This window comes from Heliangelus exortis, chromosome 2 (genome assembly GCF_036169615.1).
Source record: "Heliangelus exortis chromosome 2, bHelExo1.hap1, whole genome shotgun sequence".
NCBI classification, from domain to species: Eukaryota; Metazoa; Chordata; class Aves; order Apodiformes; family Trochilidae; genus Heliangelus; species Heliangelus exortis.
In genome coordinates, this window is record NC_092423.1 from 10,012,762 (window position 1) to 10,037,337 (window position 24,576).

Sequence of the window (24,576 nt, forward strand, 5' to 3'; positions counted from 1 at the left end):
AATTGATAACCTTAAGCAAACCATAAATAGTATTCTCAGAAAACACCCGGACCTCTTCCAGTGATGTTTTAAAGTGTTGCTAATACTTGGTTGTCCTCAGAGACAAGGAGAAGCAGGAAGCAACAATAATTTCCTAGGTACAATACATGGATTTTCAAATCCATACAGTCCACTTGGAAACGAAACACATTGCAGGATAAATATATTTATCCACATTTAAAAAAGGGCACTAAGAGATTTACTGTGCCTAGTGGACTACAAGCCACATGGATGGGGAGCCAGCCTTTCCACAGACACCTCTCCAACCTTGAAAAAACGGGTAGGAGACTCTCCTCTCAACCAAGGAGGCATCAAGTCTGTTCAGAAGTGAACCCCACAGATGTCTGTCCAGGTCTGGTTTAGAGATGCAACCTGCTTACCACCAAGAGGTGTCTGGCCAACTCTTCTGGACTTCCCTGACCAGTGACAGCAGCAGCATTTGCTGCCACCTGGCTTCATGATGCACAGCAGCATCACAGAGGGGCAAAGCAGAAAAAGATAATTTCGAGAATTTTTTTTTGTTTTCCATCATGTTCAGCTAATACAGAAGGTACCTGGAAAACCCATTAAGGCAAATAGTTTACTAAAATGTTTGGCTTTGGAGAGAAACCTATGTAAACACACAGAATCACAGAATTGTCACAGTTGGAAAAGACCTCTAAGATCACTGTGTCCAACTGTCAACACATCCCCTGAATAAAATACATGGATCAATATCTGTATCACCAACAAGAGCATTTTCCAAAGTGCCTCATGCACATGGCTTTTGAATACCTCCAGGGTACACCCTGATAAGGACTAAGAATATAGGCAAGCACAGAACTAAAGGCACTGGAACTGGGGCTTGATGGCCAATATTGAATCTTTATTCTCATTTTATTCGCAAAAATGGAATTTGAAAACCCCACAGTGGTATCTCACATGCAGAAAACCTCGTCAAGAGATGGCCAACATGCACCTCAGCTTTCCACCCATTACTCCTAAAAGATGTGACTCCTCCCCAAAGCCACCTATAGTGAGGATGTTGCTTTTTATTACAATACCTCTACTCAAAGTGAATCCACAATATCTTCAGGTAGATGGAGCCCAGCCACTGACTGCACCCTGTGAGGTGTTCTCATCTAGCTGGCACCAGGCATATTGTAAATTAAATTGTCCAGTCCAAAGTAAATGAAAACAGATCCATATCTGAAGTACTGCTCTTCTTCCCTCATCACATTAATCTCAGAACTGCCTAATAGGAACCTGGGGTCTGAGAGAAATTCCACCTTTCCCGTATATTTAGAAGAAATATAATTTCATCATCATACATTAATGAAAATATTTTTGTAACTGATGCCCAAATTCGCATTATTTTTAAAAGAAGTTCAGAGAATGGGCCTGACATTTTCACACTTTCATAAGTCTTTTACTTAACAAATTCAAATGGAAATCACTTGAGTCCAGAAACAACAGTGGCACAGTTACTTTCAGAATTGACAAACATCAGAGAAAATAAATCCTTCCATGATATAATTACAATGAAAATGCAGAGACATTAAATAAAGAAATCACTTTGTTTATTAAAAGTGATAGCTTACTGTATACCAAGCCCTTTCAACCTGACCTGCCAATATTTTATCAGAGAAAAAAAATCTGCTTAAGCAGTGGTAATACAATAACATCGTATTTATTTACATGTAAACAAAAATTGTTTTGTAGAAACTTGAAATTAAAAATGCTGATTACTAATTCTAAAGGTTAAAGGCTATGCTTATGACAAAATAAATAATGAAAACTAAGAATATATGTAATGTTATATGCTAGGTATGGGAGAATAGGATCTTTAAAATGCTTTTCTTCTCAGCTTTAATACATTTACATTAAAAGTAGCCTCACTTTCTTTCAAATTAGGGAGGAATTATTCACAGGATGAGCTGAGGTCTGCATGTACAGCAGGGATTTAACTGTTCTGTTTTGGATGCAGTCAGAACACAGTGAGATTTAAAAAACAAAAAAAATAAGGTAAGCTCAATTTTTTTATACAAATGAATCTAGGACCACAAAAATCATTATTCTCTAACTAAATTTGCTTAGTGTTACTACAGGGTGAAGCTAAAGTCATTTGGCTGCCTTTGTTTTGCTTTTTCATACTTAATATGCTTGCAGGTGTTATAAATTTAACTTTAACTTATTTACTGTGTTTGTAGCTTTGGGGATAATTAGAGATTTACCACCATTTATTTTTGAGTTATTGAAACATGCTTTCAAGCTTTACCTTCATTTTAACATAGCATGTCCAGGAGTAAAAGGGCTGCTTACGTACATGGAATATTTTGTACAAGTCTTTTCTGTCCTTGACATAAAAGGCAGCTACTGGGATCAGTGTGCCCTCAGCAAAGGAACAAAGGGAAATATTAAAAAAAACCTGTCTGAGTGTAATATTTGGAGAGACTTCATCCCTCCACAGCATCCAATGTTATCATTACGTATCCATACTCTGCACAACTCATAATTTATCTAGACTTGGATCTGAAAGATCTGGGGGAGAGGGGAAGGCAAGTAAATTGTATTTATTTGCTTGTCAATAAGCCTTAGTCTGTCCAGTCCAGTTCACCATCTGCCTTCTCGCACTGCACCACCCCCTGTGTATCTGAATGTCACCGAGTCTCAGTGCAGGGTTTTGCTTTGTTTGCTTTTTAAATGACTCAAAAGGCAGGGCTGCTGTTTCCTTTTGAGAGCACTGCAGTCAAACAGAGCCTTGAGGTTCGTTCTCCTAACGAAACCCCAATTTTGATTATGTTCTCTGAAATTAAAAATTGCAATTATTTTAGCATTGCAAGTCTTTCCTGGTGGTGACTCAGGTAATTATGATTCGCCTTTCTTTGTGCACACAAAGAAAGTGGAGGCCATGCAGGAGGTGAAAGGCAAAGAAAACATGGCCATCTTACACGGGCAATCACTAGTCTTTTATTTGTATTTATTTGTCTTATTCCATTCTCCTTAAGTTCAAGGATTTATACAGTCTTATCCTGCCAAATCAAAAAAACCAAAAGCCATCAAGTTCTTGCACACTTGCTCCACAAGTCAAATAGGTGTGAAAATTTCTGGCTTGCCCAGAACCAAAGACACAAACTATGCAGTACAGCTCATGGAAATATTTTTACTTCTTCAGGAACCTCTCATCAGTAAGAAAGACAGACAGTCAAAGAGCCCAGAAGCTCCTGAAGGAGGGAGAGGTCTTTTACATGGTTCATGCCACCAAGGAAGACATGACACCACAGATCCAATGAGATTTCCCCAAAATAACAGCAATGTGTTTTCTCTGCTATCTGTGCCAGGAAAGCACAGGTATCTTTTGAGATAATACTGCTCCCCAGAGGACTTGTGAAATTTGAAGACCATATTTAAGTTACTCTGCTAGGGATTTCTCTCCTCTGCAAAAATACGAGAGACCACTCTAAATGGGACTGTGTGAATAAGTATGAACTTATATCCTTGATTTCTAAAAGAGGGAAGAGGTCTATGAAACTAACTTAAAATTACTTCAATACATTGGACTTCACAGAGAGAAGATGTAGGGAGAAAGCTCACGTCTTTAAACTGATTTGAACTGGAATAATGTCATCATGGGCATTATGGAATCACAGTGCTTTCTCTGAGGGTTTAAAGACACTATCTTGAGACTTCCAAGGAAACCAGGGAGTATTTCCAACAGGAAAGATCTGCAAATCATAGCCCTGAAGTCACCTGAGATCTACTAGTGTAAAAGCACCTAGGTTTTCCCCAGGATATCCCTGACAGTGTCTGAGCATTACTGATCCTGCAATTGAGGCAGCTCTAATTCTGGAAGAAACAGAATATAAGATTCACCGACCTGCCACAAAAAAACCCTACAATTTTTTAAAATGTAATTTTGGTAGTTTCAACAAAAGTTGGTTTCTAAATTGCATTTCCCACATTTCAGCTGTAGATATATATAGCTATGATAGCTTTTGGCAAGTATATGGTAAATATTAAGCTGAGAGACGGACAATTTCTTAAGAAGTAATTAAGACAGAGAAAAATCACGTATAAAACACCTTTTCATACTTTGTTCATCTTAACTAACTCAAATATATGCTCATGAGGACACAGCTGCTTCTTACTATGAATTTGCACAGTAAATTCACAGCTAGCACAGCAAGAGCCATCCAGCACAGTACGGGTTACAAATAAACCATAGTAACAACTGAATTAACCTGAAAGGCCATGCAGAACCATGTGCAAATTCATCATCTATTTTGACTTTGTCCAACCCACCCAAAGCCCAACCAGCTCCCAGCAGATGCCAGCGTTGGTAACTGCCACAAATGTTTCCTTTTCCACTCCCAGCATTTATAGTCGCCTGGGGCCCATGACAGGCAAAAAATGCAGTCCCAAGGCAGCTGTAGCTTCTCAGGAAAGGTATACATTAAGGCTGTGTAGTCCACTATTTTATTGCCCTGCAGGACTGCAAATGGAAGAACATTGCTGCTAGAAATAAGGATTCCCAGCTCGCCAGCATGACTCATCTACGCTTCTACCTCGGAAAGAAACAAACACATACCCACAGGTTCATGTCTAAAAATGTTGTTTCACCACATTTCAAAGATTACTATTGCTTCTCCTTAAGTCTGTGTAACTGCATTGATGTACTAAAATCAGGCAGAGAAATACAAAAAGAAGTCCTAAAAAACTTCTAAAAAACTCTAATATTTTTGGTTTGTATTTTTTTTTCCTAGAGGGTGGCTACACACATAAGAGGTGATGCTAGGATAAGGAATTTTTTATCAAGGATGGCCAGCAACGACAAACTTTCTTCCATAACATCATCTGTCATGACAGTTGAAATTGCCAGTGATTAACCTCTCCTGATTTGAAAACTTAAGTCATTGTTTTCCACCCACTCCTCCCTGAAAACAAAAATGAAATCACTCTCTTAAATCTGCTATGAAGAAAAAATGGAAATTTTTTGAACAAAGAAACATTGTAAACAAATAAACAAAAAGCAAATGATCTACAAAGCACAAAGCTGCATGTAAATCAGAACTGTGAGCAAAAAAACTTTGTAATACAGAGAAACTCTCCAAAACTATGGAAAAAAATTAGATGTATGAGTCCTACTGTGTCTCAGAGAACAGACACACACAAAAGTCTTCAAGGATTAAAAAGGTTGGTTAACATTCCTAAACATTCACTTTATGAGCGTTACAGGAGATACTAGATAAAATTAAGAGGGATGTTATCCTTAGTACTGATGATCAGAGACACAGGGAGACTTCTCATTTTGTAGAAAAAAAGCAGCAAAAAGGCACATTTCTGTTTGCTCTCCCTGCCTCTCCCCAGAACCAAGCGCCCAGCCAGACCCAGCAGTGCCCAGCACTCTCTGCCCTCCTCGCCACCCCTGCCCTGCTGCAGGGCACCTGCTGACAACAAACACCCTGCAGCAGCACCCAGGAGTCAATGTGTGTGCTGGCTTACAAAGAAAAGGAACCTCCTTGGCCACTACTGAAGCTCCAAAGGGTTCCCTTTGCCAGCTCTTGCAAGTACACAGCCTCTTCCACCCTCACGGAACTCTCCAACAGGCACCGCTTCGTCTTCAATGAGCACCACAGACCAGAGCAGAAGACATACAAGGTAGGCACAGTCACATCTTAATTTTAGATTATTTTGAGAGCTAAGGCATGAGGTTAAAGACACCTTCTAAATTATCAGATATTTTATTAGCTGAAATATTTTTTCTCATATGCCACTTTGATTTTTGAGATTGTTGCTAGCAATTTGTGCATCAACAACATCCTGCAGAAAGAGCATTTCATGTTGCAGTTGTGTTACATAGCTTATTCTCTATTACCCTTTAATTTTATGTATTTACTGTAACAATGTTTTTTGGTATGCGTTTCACTCTTTCTTCAGTTTCACATCTTACACACTTTTTTTTCTTCTCCATACTGCCACTTCTTGCTGTTCTAGAAGAAACGTCTTTCCAATCTCTATTCATACGGGGTTTTCATACCCTTAATCATTCTTGTCACCTTTTCCTCACTCCCTCCATTTCTGCAGCATTCCTCCAGAGATGGAGTGACCAACACTCACAGAAGCCTCAAGCATTGATTTATACTTAATTAACTTCTAAGGCCCTCTAACAAACTGACAAAATTATTAGTCAACAATGCCTGAAGAGCCATTGGGTTGACCCAGACCTTCAAAACCAAACTGAAATCTCAGCTTGCTAGGCAACACTACTCTATGTTTTAACTTCACACCCAGGAGTTTTCCAGTGAGGTTAATTAGGAAATGCAGCTCTTTATTTCACTGTTGTGGGTGACAGCATATGGATTTTACATGCTCACATTCTCATTTTACTGTACATATTATTTCCCCGGAGTTCAGAGGGAGATGTGGTATGACAAAATTTCACTATGTAACATGAATTTACTTATGTAGAGTGTTCTTGCTGACAAAACTACATTCAGCTCCATCAGATTTCTCCTCCAGTCTCATATGGATAGCCAGCCACATGGACTTTTCACTATGATCCACTGCAGCAAAACCTCTTTCAGCAAATCACACCTTTTCACTCCACACAAAACATTTTTCTTTCACAAGAAGCCAGGATGAACTCCACTTCAGAAGTTGGAAAAAGGCAAGATCTAAGTTTCTTTTCCTCACACGGTCAAAAGCAAGAGTATACTGAATTTTTCCTGTTCATCTTTTCTTTGTTCTACTAATTGGCCATTGGGGGGAAAGGTCAGTATTTCTCCACCATGTAAATGCCCTCCCTGATACATATTTAAAGATTATGAGGATGCTCAGACCAGCAGTACTAGAAAACAGGTAGGTAGTTAGGGTTGTAATAACTACTAGGGTTGGTAGTTTTGGTTCTGCTACAGCCCACTTCAAACCATATATATCTGTTGTTGTCAGACAGCATGACCAAGAAAAAGCCTTCCCACATACGTGAAATGCATGCCTCTTCAACTCAAGAAACCTTTGATGAGGGGGAAGGGGCTGGCTTTAATTATCCAAGGTAAACATGGAACCTCACTACCAGAAATTAGCTTTATTGTGATTATGCTGAGCCACTTCCACTTTGGAGAACAAGATCAGCCAATCCTGAGATTCTGAGATGCTACCAGAACACAGTTCTGCAAGCCAGCAGCAGTCCTTTATAGAACGTAAACCAGGAATCGTTGAGAAGCCTACAACTATGCTAGCTAGACAGGGAAAAGGAGAAAGAAAATCGACAGAATTTTATCAGTCTGAAATATAAAAAGTTTAACAAATCATTTCCCTGATCCAAATCTTTGCTTGTTCAGAACACAGTGAGCCCAAGCAAACATCAGTAAAACATCACTCATTGGTCTTCGGCAAAAAGTCCAAAAACTGATCAGCAGAACTCAGAGAAAAGCTCATACATTTTCTCCTTATAAGTCACCCACACAGAATTTTATTTTCTCTAATTCAAAGCCTGTCCTCTTCCATGTGCCATTAATTAATTTTTGTTCTTGGAAGGATTTAACTTCTAGGAGTGTTCTTTTACAGTTACTCCTCTTCTTATGTCTTGGTTTAGTTGTTTTGTAAGAACATGGGTGATGAAAACAGGATCTGCATGCTGAAAGCTGAGTATCTCAAGTGGAAGATGAAGAACTGCAGGATTTGGGGAACTACTGGCCTGTCAGCCTGACCTCCATACCAGGAAAATTATGAAGAGGTTCATCTTGAGCGTGCTCACATTGCAAGTGCAGGACACCCAGGGTGTCAGGCTCAGCCAGCCTGGGTTCGGGAAAGGCAGGTCCTGTTTGGCCAACTTCATCTCCTTCTTTGACCAGGTAAGAAAAGTATCTGCAGAAAAGTATCTGGGGGTGCTGGTCAACACCCAGCTGAATATGAGCCAGCAGTGTGCCCAGCTGGCCAAGGCAGCCAACAGCGTCCTGGCTTTGATCAGAAATAGTGTGGCCAGCAGGACTAGGGATGTGATCATGCCCCTGTATTGGGCACTGGTGTGGCTACACCTTGAGTACCGTGTTCAGTTCTGGGCTCCTTACTACAAGAAAGACATTGAGTTGCTGGTTCACGTCCAGAAAAGAACAACCAAGTGGGCGAAGGGTCTAGAAACAAGCCCTGCAAGGAGAGGCAGATGGAACTGGGACTGTTTTGTTTGGAGAAGAGGATGCTGAGGTGAGACCTTATCGATCTCCACAACTGCCTGAAAGGGGGTAGTAGTGGAGTGGGTGCTGGCCTCTTCTCCCAAGTAAGTAACAAAAAGAACAGAGGAAACAGCCTGAAGATGCACCTGGAGACATATAGACTAGATATTAAGACAAATTTCTTTATTGAAAGAGTAGCCAGGCACTGGGATGGACTGCTTTGGCAGGTGGTAGATTCACCATCCCTGGAGGTATTAAAAACCATGTAGATGTAGCACTTAAGGACATTCTGTAGGGGGCATGGTGGGTTTTTCTGGGTTGATGTTTGGACTCTGTGATCTTAGAGGTCTTTTACATTTGTGATGATTCTGTATGATGATGTCCTAGCAGATTTAACCTGCACTGATATACACTGGTGCTATGAGCACACTACATAGCAGCAAAATACAGCATACAAAGAAATCAGCTGGGTTGTCTCAGTCCTTCACTGTACCTTGCTGGTGCACATTAAAACACTCCATTTGTTTTTTTTTACAGTTCTTTGAACTGCTAGAAAGCATTTAAATCTCTGCTGTGCATGTAAATATATGAAAAGGAAAAATATCTTAGACAGAAGGTCCCCATTCCCAGAGCTGTAGCTTTGTCACTGTTTAGAGAAACGAAATAGGGTCTCTTATCAAGTCAACACAAAGCACATCTTTGATTACCAACTCTTTGTAGCTCTGCACACAGGCTATTCATGGGTCCCGCTGCCCTCACATGTCACACCACCAAGGCTGCTCATGACACCACCTCTCTCCTGCAAAGACTGGAGCAGTTGACCAGCATGATGCCAGGAGAGTCCCAGTCTGCTCCACCCAGCTTTTCAAAATTCCCACATGAGCTGCACAACAAAGCTACAGCCAGAGGAAAGTTGAGGATTCAAAATCTACTTTTGTTCATCTCTCCCTCCTAACAGCCAGGCCTGTATGGGTTTACCAAGGTAAAAGCTTTGGTCAGCCTCAAATCCTTTCTTAAGTCTAATCACAAAAACACTGCAGGAAGGACAAGAGATCCCTGAAGCTGAGACCCCACCAGCTTTGGGCAGGATATAAGTCTGCCCTGCCAGCACACTGCTGAACACAGCAGGTCTTCCTTGCCCACCTGGAGAAGGAGAAAGGAAGCAGTCCTGCATCTCTCACTCCTCTTCCCTTTCACTGCTCACCATAGGAGACAACTGTGCAGGATGAACAGATGTAACCAGAAGAAAACAGTAAGAAGAGTGGTTTTTATGTACCTTGCAGCCTTCAGCGAATAAACTGCAACCTGTTCCTGCTCACAGGCAATATGGTCATACAAGAACCAACAAACACTGTCTGCAACAGTTCTTTATATATCCCAAATTAACTTCTACTCTCTCAGGGAATGCAACCCTGGTGCAAGAGTCATTTTACAAATAAATAAAAAACAAACAAACAAACAAACCAAAAAAACCTTTCCAGTTAAAAACTTCTAAAAGTATTTTTTTTCTTCTAGAGCAGCACTTTGAAAGTCTCAGCAAGACAGATCACAGTGTTATCTGCTGAGCATTCAGAGAACATACAATAGAAGGATGCATCAAATCTAAGACATGATAACTGGGCTGCTCCAAATGAAAAAGGAAAATCCTAAAACAGAAAAAAGGGCAAAAGTATGTAGGAAAGACAGGCCTGATAATCTTCTACATTTCATCAGGAAAAAAAAAAAAATGCCACTGAAGACAGTATAGTTATTCCAGAAAATCAGGACACTTGAGATGATGTACTGCCTGGGACTGCAGATCAAACACTCTCCAGCCCATTAGGCAAGGCTGTGGTTATCTTTGGCTTTTTTATAACGTACAGGCACAGGGACATAATCAATTTACCAGAGGGAGACCATCCATTGTACTTATCCAGAACCTGCCCACGCTCAGCTGGCAAACAGCCCGTGGCACAGCAGGGATGGGTGGAAGGGGCTCTGAGGCAGGAGATGGATGCTCAGGAAGAGTCCTCAGTGGGCCTGAATGGGGAGTCAGGGCAGGTAAAGCAATAGTTATTCTCAACCCCTAAAACCAGTTGGCCACAGATAAATTATTAACAAAACTATCCAGTGAATGAATATATGGCTTTTTGTTGGCCTGCATTAACAGTGCTGAAAAATTGCTTGGGAGAAAATTGGGTGGCTTGGCCTGAAATGGTGCCAAGGCCATTTGAACAATTTACCAGTTTAATTTACCAGGCAAGACGTAGCCTGCAAGTCCAGAGTGCCTCCAGCACATTTCTAAGAAATGCCTGTTTGGGTAAGGACTCTGGATTTCCCAGTAATTAAAAATGAGTCACTAACTTAATTTCCTCTCCTACTATTTTTTCCTTAGCATTTTCTTACATCCTAAATACACAGAAATTATACTGCAAGATGCTTGGAGCATGTTTGTCCTTAGTGCACAAAATGCCAAGCTCAAATACTATATTCTTTAGAGAGAAAAAAATATACAAAGTCAGGTCAGGGGAAAGGGTTGACATCACCACCTCGCTGCCAATTCATACCAGTCCTACAGAGATAAATAGCCAACTACTTGAAAGAGATGGTTTATACTACTAAAAAGTAAATCCACATGGCACATTCTCATCCAATCACTCCAGGAGGTGCATGTACTCATTTTCTTTCCCTACCTACAAACCCCTCTCTCTCCACCTGCCTGCTCTAATGTGGAGTGTTTGACTCGGAGGCATTGCTGCCCCGTCACAGCTTCCTAGGTAAAACCTTCCTGTTATTAGTACAAGTCTATTTCTCCAACACTGAATAATTTACAGAAGTTATTTTCTTAAGTAAAAAAATCTTGGAGGAGAGATATTTGTAAGAAGCACAATACCCCTTCCCCCAGCCCCAGGGCAGCCTGGCTGCTGGGGCAGAGTGTGCTGGAGCAGCGGCAGAGCAGGGGAGGCAGTGAGGAAGGAGCATTGATCCTTGCAGACAGCAGGCAAGCTCACATACAAATTTCCTGAAGTATCCTCTGAAATCTGTGCCATTGAGCTTCAGCACTTAAAATAGGCATTTCTCATTAAGCACTGTTTTGAAGTTGATTTCGAATGCTGGGGTATGATTGATAACATACCCCATTCATTTATACCCCAATTTATCAAACAGACGTGTTTGATAAATTTCTGCTGGTGTATAAATTCATGCATTATTTTGAAATTCTATTTTCAACATTACTACCATTTAGCTCAATCTTGTGGCTACCACAGGAAGCAAGGTTAGGAAATTACATAGTCCACTGCACCACAGGAATTGCGGATTGTTCTGAACACTAATAAGATAAAAACAGATTAAAAATTAAATCCATATTTGTACACCTCCTGTTTTGGCCATCTACTGTCTAACTTCAGTGAAGTGTTTAACATAAGGTAAGCTCTTTGTTAATCACCTTAAAACATTCCCTACTTCTTTTTCTTCTTTCTTCTCTCCTATGATTGCTATGCATGACTATTTTGCAGAACATCCATTTTGCACACTGTGAAAACTGTCACATCTTAAAGTACATGCAACATATTTGCAGGTTGCTGAGAATTTATTTTAAAACAAAATTCTAGTGGAAGACAGAGAAAATTGTTACCTAATATACAGTAAGCAGAATTAAACAGATGAGAATGATTCTTCTAATACACATCTCCCCATACATGCTTTATTACAATTAGTTTGTCCTGTTGCTTTACATAGTCACATGAGATGACCTTTTCTTTTCCTTTTTAATAAGGACACAGGAAAAGAAAAGATTAAAAATGTCCTTTGTTTTCCCAGAAGAAAACAAGACCTTCCTAGCATTCAGCCTTCAGGCAAAATTTTCATGTATCCAAAATTCTTAGTAAATGTATTCCTCACTGAAATGTTTACTAAGCACTCACGTACTGAATACACTTCATCCTCAGTAATATCTTTTTGTTGTTGTTTAAATGTAGTCAGGTTTGTTGAAAATGAGAGGGGTTTATGTAACTACAAGGTAGTATTTCATGGCACTAATTAACCCCAGTTTGTCAGTTTACTTTGCTCCCAATCCTTACGGTAATTTGAATATTGCTGAGAATTTTATAAATACCAACATCAGAATTCCTTTTTTTACATTTCAATTATTTAACAAAATTTCTTTTTTTAAGGAGCTGACATACAGTATTACTACAACTTTAGTGTCTGATACCATAACAACATGTTTGTTTATGAAAGTCACTCTAGAGTGCAAAATTTGAAGCCACATTAGAGGCAATGAATTATCTGTACTTAAACTCACAAAACAGGCATGATGGCTAAGTAGAGCATGTTTCCAGTGGATTCGTTCAGTTGGAGCTTTTTAAAATATTTGCAGCAAAATATTTATTGTACTTCTTGTAAATACTGTGTTCTTAACATCTCTAATCAAAAATAGCAGCAGGACCAAATCTTTAAATGCACAGGGAAGTTCTTAGTGGCTTTGAATACAGAAGGATCATGCAATTAATAAGACTGTATTTGACAAAGGAATGTATAATTTATATGTAATATAATACATGTAATAATGCAAAATTTAACATATAATTTACAATTATATGCCTGCCAACTCAAGTTATTGAACAAGTTTTTAAAGCAGCCGATGATGTAATCCAGCTGCACTGACAGCACACAGCTCTTGTAACCTTGAATACTTTAGGCAGTTTAAGAAGGAGCTTCATTGTAAACTGTTTGGTCTTTGCCCCCTCACTTTTAAAACAAGTTCCTTTGGCCAAGATGAAGGAAAATGAAAAAGAACATTATTGACATAAGACATTAAAAGGCCTTCTAAAGCCACTAGCTTCAGTGCATTTTAACTTTTGCCTTTAAATTCTATTATGGCCAACATTTTGCAGAGCATTACCAGTGATGCAGAAGACTATGCTCATAGTAAAGTTCTGCAGCTCAGCGTATAAAATATGCTGATGATTTAACACCTCGCACAACCCAGCGTTCCCCACACGGGGGTCAAAAGCCAGGGTTCAGCTGGACTCACAAATACATCACCCTGAATCAAACAGAGCATCCTTAAATAGAGGCAGTCACTAGCACACACTCATTACATTAATAAATTGCTCACTAATGGGAGCGGTGACAAGTAAGACGTGCACTTAGTGGCCCTGTTTGCAGTGTGCCCCTCTGTCTGAATGCCCGTTTTTCTCTGGGTTATATTCTAAAGGCTTCAAAGTGCATGAAGAAAATCTGCTCAGTGTTGTGAAATAAATCAAAGAGTGTCTGCTGAAAATTCCTAAAACGCTTCAGTCCTAATCTCCCGAACCAGAGAGTGGGCTTGCAGAATGCTCAACTTGCTTTTCAAAGAAGATCAAAGCAACACGAGCAACAATTAAAAACACGGGTGCAGGTGTGAGCATGCGCAGGGGCACGGTGGAGGCAGTGAGGACCTCTTTTTAGTCATCCCAGAATGCTAACCTTGACTTATCTAATCCTTACACATGGGATTTGAAAGGACAGGAGATGGTGTCTAAAAGGTAGACAAAAATTCTCCGCCTGTAGACATAAAACACGTTTTATGAACATGCAACATCTTCTGAGATACACACGTGTGAATTTTGAAAAGCTTCTTAGCCACTGTCTAATTAAACCAGCCTATAATTTCGTTGCTTAGTGATCCAAAGGTAAATTGCAATTGTGTATCTACCCTTCCTAGTGTTATTTAGCCTTCAAACAGCTTATCTAAGGCACAGCAAAGATTTTATTTGCCTGCTTCAACTTTTAAGCAGTATTGGTTGTCCCACCCAGGACTGCTCACTTCTACCTCCACTTACACAAGAAACACTACTGCTAGTAGTTAAGTCACACATAAACTGTTCTTGCTGGCAGGCGAGTGCCTGAGGGAGTGTGATGTGTACCATGGCAGGCACTACACCTCCAACCTGGGGGAGGCTCAGCACCCAACCTGCTGTTTCCCTGACAATACACTTTGTTTTCCCCTTCTCAAGATGGTATTTCACTTTGCAAACCAGAAAAGGGGATTTAAAAATAAATAAATAAATAAATAAATAAAAATAGAAGAAAGGAAAACAAAAAAAGCAGCTGTGGGAAAAAACTCTTCTAAGTTCACAAGATAAGGAAGGAATAAAACCCTGAATGAACTCTCTTGGCTGAACTGGGTTAGGATGAAAAATGCTTCTGCTAAATCTTGAAAATTCAGGTCAGTCTTGTTTATGTGAAGACATAAACCACTGACATTTTGAAAAGCATGTGAATTGAAGTGATATTTCAGTGTTCTCTCTGAATCATATTGGGCCACCAGGATTTCTTATATCATCCAATTTTTTCCCTCTTCAGATTAAAAAATAAGATCACTTAAGCTGTAAGCAACAACATATAAGAGTATCATGCTTTAAACTCTAGTGGTACCAGCTGCAGAAATGTTCCTTATTTTTAAAATACACCCAGTTAACCAAATAGATACTTAGGAACCATTTAACAGAAAAGAACAAAGTAGGTACAATTTTCAAAGCTATCTGCTCTTTTTTTTCTTCATATTGATATGGGTTACATTATTCCCCAATGAGTATCAGAGAAGATCAGGAAAAACATAATTGATGCTTTTCTGAGACCTAACTGATGTTAACCAAAACATGCATCATACCAGATATCCATTACATTTAACACAGCTCAACATAAGGAGATTTTGAAAATGCAAATAGGGCTCAATCCTACTTCTCTTGAAATCTGCATGAATAGTTTATTACACAGAGAACTAAGCCCAGTGATTCATTTTGATAAAATGCAACTTAGCAGCATCAAAACTGCCTGGGTATTTTGTCTGTCTATACTGGGGCCTCCTACTGCTGCCACTGAAACAAATAGCAAAATTCCCTTTCATTTCTGCAAGAGGAGAGCCAAGCCCTTATAAACCTTTGTATTTAAGGAAAAACATTTTTTCTCCCATTCATAAGTATAGTTCCCTTGAAAACCCAATGGAAATATTTAAGAAGTCAGGTGGTTATGACTGGGCCCAAAGGTCAGGAACAAAGAATATTAATATAGTTTTGCTACTGAAAAACTGAACTGCATCTTCAAAGTGTTGTTGTTGTTTTGAAACAGAAAAATGACATTCTCAGATCCAACTAGGAAGATTTAAAAATATATATAAATCTAGGAAGCAGAAATGAAGCACACATTTCATTTAGTGTCTGGATTACAGATTCTTATTAAACAAACCAGAGCTCATTATAAAATCAATATCAACTTAACCACTATACTCCCAGGAGAAATGGAAAAAAGGTCACTCCAAGAAATTCAAACAATTTTCCTGCTGGAAGGGCACGATTTTAATTACAGATACTATTAATTAGAGTTGTCAGTATGAAGATTGTCCTGTTAATTATCACAAATTCAGTTTCAAGTGTGATTTTGGAACCTGGAGGGCTTTTCTAAAAATTAAGAATTCTTGTATTCACATTTAGTGGAAGGAAAAAAACCACAACAACCTATTGCTTTTGTGGTTGAAATAAGGCAACAGAAAAGCACCTATTAAAACCAAACAAAAAACATTTATAGCCACAGTCTCTTTCGCCAACAAAACTGATCTGACAAGCTCCCGTTTATCCTGGAGGACATTAGTTTTTTCCACTGGAAATGCTCTTGCTCTCATTCTCTTTTGCTTTGGAAGTCACTAAATTTAGACATAAAGTAATTTAGGGATTTTTTTTTTTTTCAGTAAACAATTTTTTCCACAAAAGCAGAAACCATCCCCAAAGATGTTACAGTAACATTCATGTTTATCCTGTGGAGAAGTACTTAATACATTACATCTTTTAGCACATAAGAGGTACAGGCTGACCTAAACTTTGTATGGAAATATGAGTGTGTTCTCATATGACTCTTAGCTGCCAATTTTAATCTATCTCAGCTCCAGAATACAGAAAGCCCATAATGTTTAGTCTTTGGTAGAACAGAAAGATAAAACAACACTTGACAGAAGAGTGCCATTAGGGAGACCCTATGGGTGCACCACCAACATCTATACTACAGCAACAATATTTACACATTCTGGAATTCTTTTGCCTGGTCACACTCCAAATATTGTGAGACAGCAGATTAGGGCTTTGTGGTATCTGACCCAAACACATACATTACCACATCAGTAACACTGCAAGAAGGAAGTGCCATGATCTAAACAAAATCCAGGGAGATGCAGCGTCTCTACAACCAACACTTCAGAAACCGAAAGAGAAAGCCCGAGGTTTCTGATTCAGTCCAGGAAACCTAAGTGCAGTCCTCCCGTAATGCTGGGCACACATCTGCTACCATTGTTCTCCCAGAACCAGTCCTGGTTTACCTCCCCATCTATCAGCATTAGATTTCATTTTATCTGAATAATGGCAGAAGGTGGCAACAGATCGGGTCAAAGGCTCTTTTCATATCAGACTCTGAAGAAGTCGATTACTCAAAAAGAGAGACATCTTCAGATAACCGTGCAATCCATTCCTCATAAATGTTAAAGATTTTTCGTTATTAATAGTGGCAGAGGTGACAGATTATGGATATTAATGTTATTTTTCAGAGAATTTCAATTGCAAGGGCTTTTTTTTTTTTTTTTTTTTTAATGCTTCTAATTAAGCACGAATTTACAGCAACTACCAGAATAGCCAAGATTAACACCCAAAATTAAAAAGCTTCTACAGCGAATCCGCGGGAATATGAACGAAGTAGGGAGCCCGCGTTGGAAACAAACCCGCGCCCTAGGCGCCCAACACCAGAAGGGTCCCCCCGGGGTCTGCCCGGCACCCCGGTGGGACCGGCCCGGAGGAGGAAAGCTTGGTCCTTACCTGATAAGCTGCGGGGGCGTCGGAACCGGCGTCGCCCCCCAAGGCCGAGAGCTTCTCCTTGAGGCGGTGGTGGGCGCGGTGGCGGAAGCAGTAGGCGACCCCCGACGCCACCAGGACCCCGGCGATGCAGGCGAGGGAGAGGAGGGTGAGGAGAAGGAATTTGGCGGACTCGGCCTCTTCCCCGCGCTGCGGGAGCGGCGGGACGTTGCTTTTCTGGAAGGGACAAGAGAGAGGCAGCGCCTGAGTTGCGCGGTCGCGGAGCAGCGTGGAGCTGCGCCGAACGGGAGTGGGGTGCGGGGGAAATCCCGCCGGGGGAAACACCCGGCTGCTCTAACTTTCATCCAAGGATAGAGGCAAACGGACGGGCAGGGACGGCACTGCTGACAGATCCCCTCTCCGCCCCCTCCCCACCCGGCATTTAACTACTGACAGGCGAAAACAGGCGCGCTGGCCGCGCGCAAGCTCCGCGGAGCCCCCCCCCTGCTCCGCGTCCAATCTCGCCCCGCAGGACCACATCCAGGGTCAGGGACTGCGAGGGGCGTAGCGGGGGAAAAGCCGATTTTTTTTCTTGGCGTGGAAGAAAAAAAAACACAAAACAAACAAGAAAAAAACCCCCACAAAAACCACAAAACACGGAACAAAATAGGAAAAAAAAAAAAAAAAGTAGGTGGCGGTCCTTCCTATTGTCTGTTGTAGAAGGAAAAGGATTAAAAAAGCCTGATAGTTCCAAACTCCTCCAGATTACTATTATTTTTGAAGCAATAGGAGAGAATCCTTCTAGTGCATTTCACTTGTCTCCATGTGCTAAAAAGTTGTACAATAATTTCCCCTCATTAGCTTCATTATAAGCTATATTAGCAACAATTAAAAACGCAACATGAAAATGAAAAGACCAGGCGCGCAAATTGCAGCAAGACTCATTTGGCCTGCATTCCCCTTTTCACAATTACCAGGGAAATGAATTGAAAAGCACGCCCCTGCCTCTGTCCTGGTTGCTACAAGATGAGAACAATTAGCAAACTCCTTTCCACCACCTAATTTCGCGTGGTAACAAAATGGATTTTTCCCCATGAATGCCTACCCGGCCTATTCATTATCTCTCCTCTATTAGTAATTTTCTGCTCCGTATTCAGCTAGCCAGCTCTTAATTTCCTCCTGTCTTGCAGTGTACACAGTGGCTCTTATGTCAGGCCCGGTCCATTTTTATCTTGTAATCATAAAGGCCACCAAAGCAATTATCGCTGGTCTTGACTGTAAAAGCTTGTCATTAATTAGCCTCCTTGCCTTCAGTGCTGCGGATTAGCCGGGGCTGAGGCTGAGTAAATGGAAATGCAGGTTCAATAAGACTCCCGGATTTTCTTGCCTGGATGCGCCGAGCGGGGTGGAGGATTGCCGGGTTTGTAAACCCCGGGCGGCGGGGGGCGGGCGCCGGGCTCGCCGAGGCCAGGCATGTGCCGCCCGCCTCCGCGCCCGCGCAGCCACCGCCGCACCAGCCGCCTCCCCGCCTCTCCTCCTCCCCTCCCCTAAACCGCAGCCGGCCCCTCCCCCAAATCCCAACATCCACCAGGAAGACGGGGCTGCCAGCCCACCTACCCCCCCGCCTCCGCCTCTCGGCTCCCGCCTTGGCCCCGGAGGAGCCGCGGGGCCGCCTTACGCCCCCCCCCTCCCCCTGGCCCAACCTGGCACCTGTCCCGGCTGCAAGGGGTGGAAAGCGCCCTCGGCCCGCACCACTGTCCGCACTCCTCACCAGGCGGTGGATGGAGGAGCGTGCAAAGGAGACAGGAGGGGCACCACCGACGGCAGCCGCCGCCTGCTCGCAGCTCCCGCCACCTCGGCCCCGGGGGCCGGGAGGGTGAAGGGCTTCTGCGCTCTGCCATTAGCATCTTCGTGAAAGGCCGCGTCCCCTCGGGGCCAGAGGTCGCAATCTGCATCTAAATAGGCAGCTCCCGGTACCCCTCCTCCCCCCTTCCCTGAGCGCTGCGCCCCGGGACCTTAATCCGCCTCGCCGCGGGGTTTGGCCTCCCATCAGCGAGGCGGGGACAGGCCACCCCCTGCCCCGATCTCCCGGACCCCCCGCGGACCGGCCCCACTCCCCGGCCGCTACCCAGCCTCGGACCCCGGCTGCGTGTGAGGGCATCGCCGCCGCCCAGAAGAAAGAGGCTGGCGGGCAGTTCCGCGCACTGCTCCTGAATCTCGTCTCTCTCTGCTTTCGCAAGCGCGGTTTTAAACAATTTTCCTTCTCCGGTTGCCGTGCGGAACAGCCGCGCAAGCACCCGGGGAAAGAGCTCTCCGAGGGAAACAATGAACATCATGAGAGCAAAATGCTGTCAAATGTCCCGAGTAAATACGGGGAAGAGAATGAACGTGCTTGCCTTTCTCCCCCTGTGGTTATAGTGATTTTTAGATGTTGCTTCCAACTTTGCCAGGTAGTTTTCCCCGCAAAGCTGAGGTTGCCGTCCTTTGCGGGAGGAGCTGCCTCCCTTCACAAAAGAAGCGTTCGCCGAGACACCCCGCACGTCCCCAGCGCCCGGCTGCCCTCGGGAATGTGAAGCACGGGGCAGAGCCTGAAATCTTCCGTGGGCCGTTCAGCACTGTTTACACCTCGGTGAGCATCTTCCGTAGGCAGCCACTGTATCCGTATCCCTAGTGATGAGTTCCGGGCAGGCGAGGGCTTGCAAAACCTCTGAACGTCTCGGGGGCGAGCGCCAGCGGCTGTCCCGTCCTTCCGTGCCCTAAGAACCGATGGTGGCCCCGCCGCGGGAGGATGGGGGCGGAGGGGCACGGCCGGTGCCCGCCGCCCTCCGCCTGGGCGGCCCCAGCGGTGCCCGGCCACGTCGGATCGGCCGGTGGGGAAGGGAGACCGACCCTTTTCCCGGCTCCTTCCACCCTTTCGCTTCACGGGGAGCACCTCCGGAGCCGGTGCAGTTCGGGGCCCGGAGGGTTCTCCTCTCTCCTCGCTGCCTTCGAGTGGGGTTGGTGCCACCTCGGCAAGCCCTTGGGAAACATCCCGGCATCGGGGACTACTGCTTGCTGCCCGACCGGGTAAATAGCCGGGTAAACCCAACTGCGAAGTCCCTGCCGCTCGGCTCCGGCTGCGGGTCCGGGTCCCGCACCGGCGTCTCTCCGTGCTCCAGCTGTTAGATACCCCGCAGAGGGCAGCGGGGACCGGCCCCCCCGAGCATACACCATCAGGAAACAGTCCCCACTGCTCCCCAATTCAGTTGGATAAGCCTTCTGCCCTTTCATCATGTTTGATGTCTGACCAAACATAGAATTATGAAACGAGTAAAAATTAATCCGACGGGTTAGTTACTGGCTCCCTCCCTCTCTCAGCCCCCCACCACCTGCAGCCAGGAGCACAGTTTTCCCCACATCACCTAAACCCCTGATTTTTCCCGGCAGTAAGGCCTCAGCCTGAAACGGAGCCCAGGGTTAATTAGAGGCGTCCTGTCAGACTTGACATGAAATTGAAAGAAAAATGTTTAAATATTTATGAATTTGACATTTACAGTAGGATGTCTTTTAAAGCAGAACACCTCTCCCTGTGCTGGTTGGGGCTGTCATGGTGCGTGTGCCTGAGGTGGAAGGGGAACAATAGCTGTTGCATAACAGGAAAAACAAATCACACACACGCACACAGGCTTAACAAATAAATAGACAACATAAATTACACAAAATTAAATACTAAACTCAGCTACGTGTAACTATGCATTTTTTAAACTTTATATAACGGAATATATTGACCTTCAACCAAATTATTTTCTCCATGGAAAATTGTGTAGTATCACAGAGTTTCAGTGAAAGAAAATCAACTAATTCCTAAATGGATGGCTTAGGAAGTTACTCTGAACACAGAGGCTTCAGAGATGGTCAGCCAGTCTTTCCTTGCTTTGAAATGGTCCGGCCTGAGCTTAAATGCTAGGAGGCAAAGAGTTACCCTGCCTCAGAACAACATTACACCTACACCCAACAGCATTTGCTTGAAGTACACCTCTTCTGTCAGTGTTTGTGGGTTTTGTATTTTTCTTCAAAGGAAAGAAAAAATGCTCAGGTTTGGCTCTCATGTGGGCTTTCCCAGTCCTTTGACTGAACACATTTCACATACACCCAAAAGTGAGTCAGTAACTAGAACAGCCATAATGCTGGAGTCAAATCACTGTTCTAATTAGGGAGCAGCATCCCATTCCACAGTGTCATCCCATGATGCAGCAGAACAGCCGACATTTCAAATGAATTCCAGGCAAATGTCAGTAAATATTTAATGTACGCTTTCATGTAAATAAGTTCTCACACCTATGCTGGAAGTGCAGGAGAAAGTCTTCATAAGAGGAGAGAGGAGCTCCCCATGCAGTGATGTGAAATCTCACCTTCCAGATGCCTCAGCAGAATTACACTTCATTATTTCCTTTAGGGCACAGGGCCTGATTCTGGTCCCTGCTGAAGCAAAACTCTTAACTGAAGTAGGTTTTTTTTTCGCTCCATAAATTCAAAGATATTCCTGATTTAAAAACCAGTATGACAGTTTCTACACCTGATCTCTTTCCAAAGCTGGAAAGGAAAAATTACTATGATTCATATTAAAACAACTTGACATTATAATTTCTTGCAATTTTTGCATATCTTGATTTTTACATTTGAATGAGAGAGTTTTGTATCTGAGCAATAATAAAAAAATGCAGATTTCTTAGTAAACATGGGTAAAAAGATGAACTCCAGAATATAATTTGTTTTAAAATATTAGAATGCTAAAAAACTCAAGAGGTACTATTTTTAATTTGGAATTCACTATAGAATCTAATAAATGAGAGAAGTGAGGCGGAAATAATCATGTATTAATTCTGTGCATTACAAAATCTTTTCAGAAGCTATTATCAGAGCAAGAGGCATTGTGGTTTGGATTCAGGGTGGGAGAAATCCTTTGTGCAACTGAAAGCTATTGTTCCTCTGTGCAGATGAAATTGTACTTGCAAATCTGCCATTCAAGGAGGTAAAAAAGTGCCTAGGCAGAAGAAAAGAATTCTGCAAGAAAATCGCTATTCTTAAAAATAAACTTAACTAAAATAAGTTTTAGTTCATCAGGGTTCTTTAAGGGGATCCTTTGCTACTAATCGCAGCAGTGACGTTGAAATTAACCATAAAGGATATATGTATTATTTCCTTAATATAGAAAGCATGAAGAAAGGGGGTGTGTGGGTGTGTATGGAGATACAAATATAAAATATGTATTCATATATATATATATACACATATAAATACCCGTCTGTGTATGTATGCTCACTTACATAAAACTAAACTTAAATTAACTTCTAGTAATTTCCCTCCTTAAGGTTATCTGAGACATAGGTTGAGATTTACTATGCTGGTTAAATTTTTCTAGATTACTAGAAAACCAGAGAAACACTTTACATCAGGAAGAGCCTGGCTACCCTCATCCATTGCCAGGAAACATACAGGTAAGATTTTTTTTTTCCTTCAGTAAAATAAAAAAGCAAACAGAAGGGAAAGCAGCATGTCTTGTAGTTTTGGTTCCTACTTCTCCTTCCCTACTTTGTGCTCCCTGTCAAGTTAGACTGGGGCAACAGGGCCTGAGGATGTTCACCTTCAGTGCATACAATGTTTCTTGTGTTCAGCATTGTGCTCCCAAGCTGTATGGTCCAGGGTACTTGGTGGTGTTTTAAGGTACTATCTTTTGAGTTAGTAAAAGGTTTCTGTGGCTGCTGTCCTGTGCCTCCCTCTTCACACCCCCTTGGAAAGCTTGCCTGGATCACTTTCAGCAAATGCCAGTTCATCACCTGAAATGAGGTCAATTTAACGCTTTTACCCGGGAGGATGAAATCAGATGGGAAGGTACTTTTTGCTTCTTTTAGGGGTCGGAAAGATTAGACAAATCGACAAATACAAAAGGCAGATGGATTTCTGGGAACTGCAGCTTATTCAAATCACTGAGAAAGGTCACTGCAAGAGCCACAGATCTATTCATCTGTATGGGTACAATGATCTTTCCACAACCTTCAACACCACAAAGCACTCTGGAGCGTCTCTATACCTTTTAGTAGGATTAATACCACGAACAAAGACTGAATACAATCAAGAATTCAGCGAGTTCAAAGATCCCTTGATCAATGGCAGATATTTTCTTCTGGCTTCCTAAAGGCAAACAGAAGTGAAGTTTCTGGTTAGAGTTACAAGAAATTATAGCTATTATCCTGAATGCCACTACAAGGTGATGCTGAAATGCCAAAATGTCCAAGAACCCCAAAGAAGTTTGTGGCGTGGAAGGAATAAGGTTGTGAAAGAGGAAATTTAAGGAGCTTCAAGATTTTCCAAAGGATTTTTTATTTATTTATTATTAATATTATTATTATTATTTTAAAGTCAGCATTTAGTTAAAAGAGTATGGCACAATTTTCTACAGCATCACTGAGATGCTGTAGTGATACCACACAACTCAGGAAACTGGACAGCCACATCCATGCCTGTGGAGGAGGTAAGGTGAGCCAGGGACTGCGTCTCAGTCCTGCCTGGAGCAGGACATCCCGTCCTGCCTGGAGCCACGCAGCGTGCTTCTGGGGTGGCAGCAAGAAGACCAGGGTGTGGGAACACTACAGTGAAGAAACTTCGATTCCCATCTCTGCGGATTCAGGAGCAATGAGAGGAAAGCAGCAGAATGGGAACACCAGATTTCCTCCTCTGCCCAGGCTTTGAAAGCCAGAGTGAAACAGATAACTAGAGACCTCACAACTCACAAAGTCCAACTCACAAAGTGCCAGAGCCTGAGCCAAGAGGACAGTCAGCGATAGCCGAGATTAATCAAGTATCTTCAGCAAGCAAGAGAAAAACACAAGCCCGTAGTGCCAGCGCTGATCTAATGCTGATGCTGAAGGCTCATAATTTAGGGATTAGATAAAGCGCCCTTAAAAGCGAGTGCCAACAAGCGAGCCGTCTCTGGGTAACACGCCGGCAGAAACCGAGCCCCGTCAGCGGAGCAGCCGCCCCGTCTCGCAGGGAGCGGGGCCGGGCCTCGCGGCTCTCCCGCCCGCGGATGGGGGGGCTCCGGCGGCCGCCTCCACATGGGGGCCCGTCCTCGGGGCCCGTGAGCGGGCCGAGGGGACAGGGAACGGAACGTCCTCGTCCCGCCAGTCCCGCCGCTCCTCCTGCCTCTCTGCTGTCCGACGGCCCCGAGTCCAGGGGCATCCCCGGGGCATCGCTCGGCCGAAGCCGCCCGGGGCTTCGGAAGCCGCGGGATCGGGAGGAGGAGAAGCGGCCCTCCCGCCGCCCCTCCCGCCGCCGGCGCTGCTTCCAGGAGACCCGGCCCGGCCTGGACCGACGGGGCGGGTGGTGGCAGCGGCTGCCCTCATCCCGCCCGCCCCCAGACTCCGCTCCTCCGCCCCACGTCGCGCACACGGCTCCCATGCCAGCCCTGCTCGAAAGACGCCGCTCCCCACCCCTCCCTTCCCTTCCCTTCCTCCCGGTCCTCCGCCGCATTTACCTGCTGCCATGGCGCCGCAGCCGGCGTGCCGGGACGGGCTCCTCCCTGGGAGGGCTCCGCGCACCTCGGCGGGCTC

The 24,576-nt window shown here is 43.3% G+C and overlaps 1 protein-coding gene across 1 annotated transcript in view; it reads right to left on the reverse strand.

Moving 5' to 3' along the window:
• PTPRN2 (protein tyrosine phosphatase receptor type N2) overlaps positions 1–24,576 on the reverse strand; it is a 622,824-nt gene that overhangs the window by 89,096 nt on the left and 509,152 nt on the right. The window contains exon 13 of the mRNA XM_071734753.1: positions 17,012–17,224. Coding sequence (XP_071590854.1) covers positions 17,012–17,224 — 213 coding nt within the window. The remainder of the gene's footprint in view (positions 1–17,011; positions 17,225–24,576) is intronic.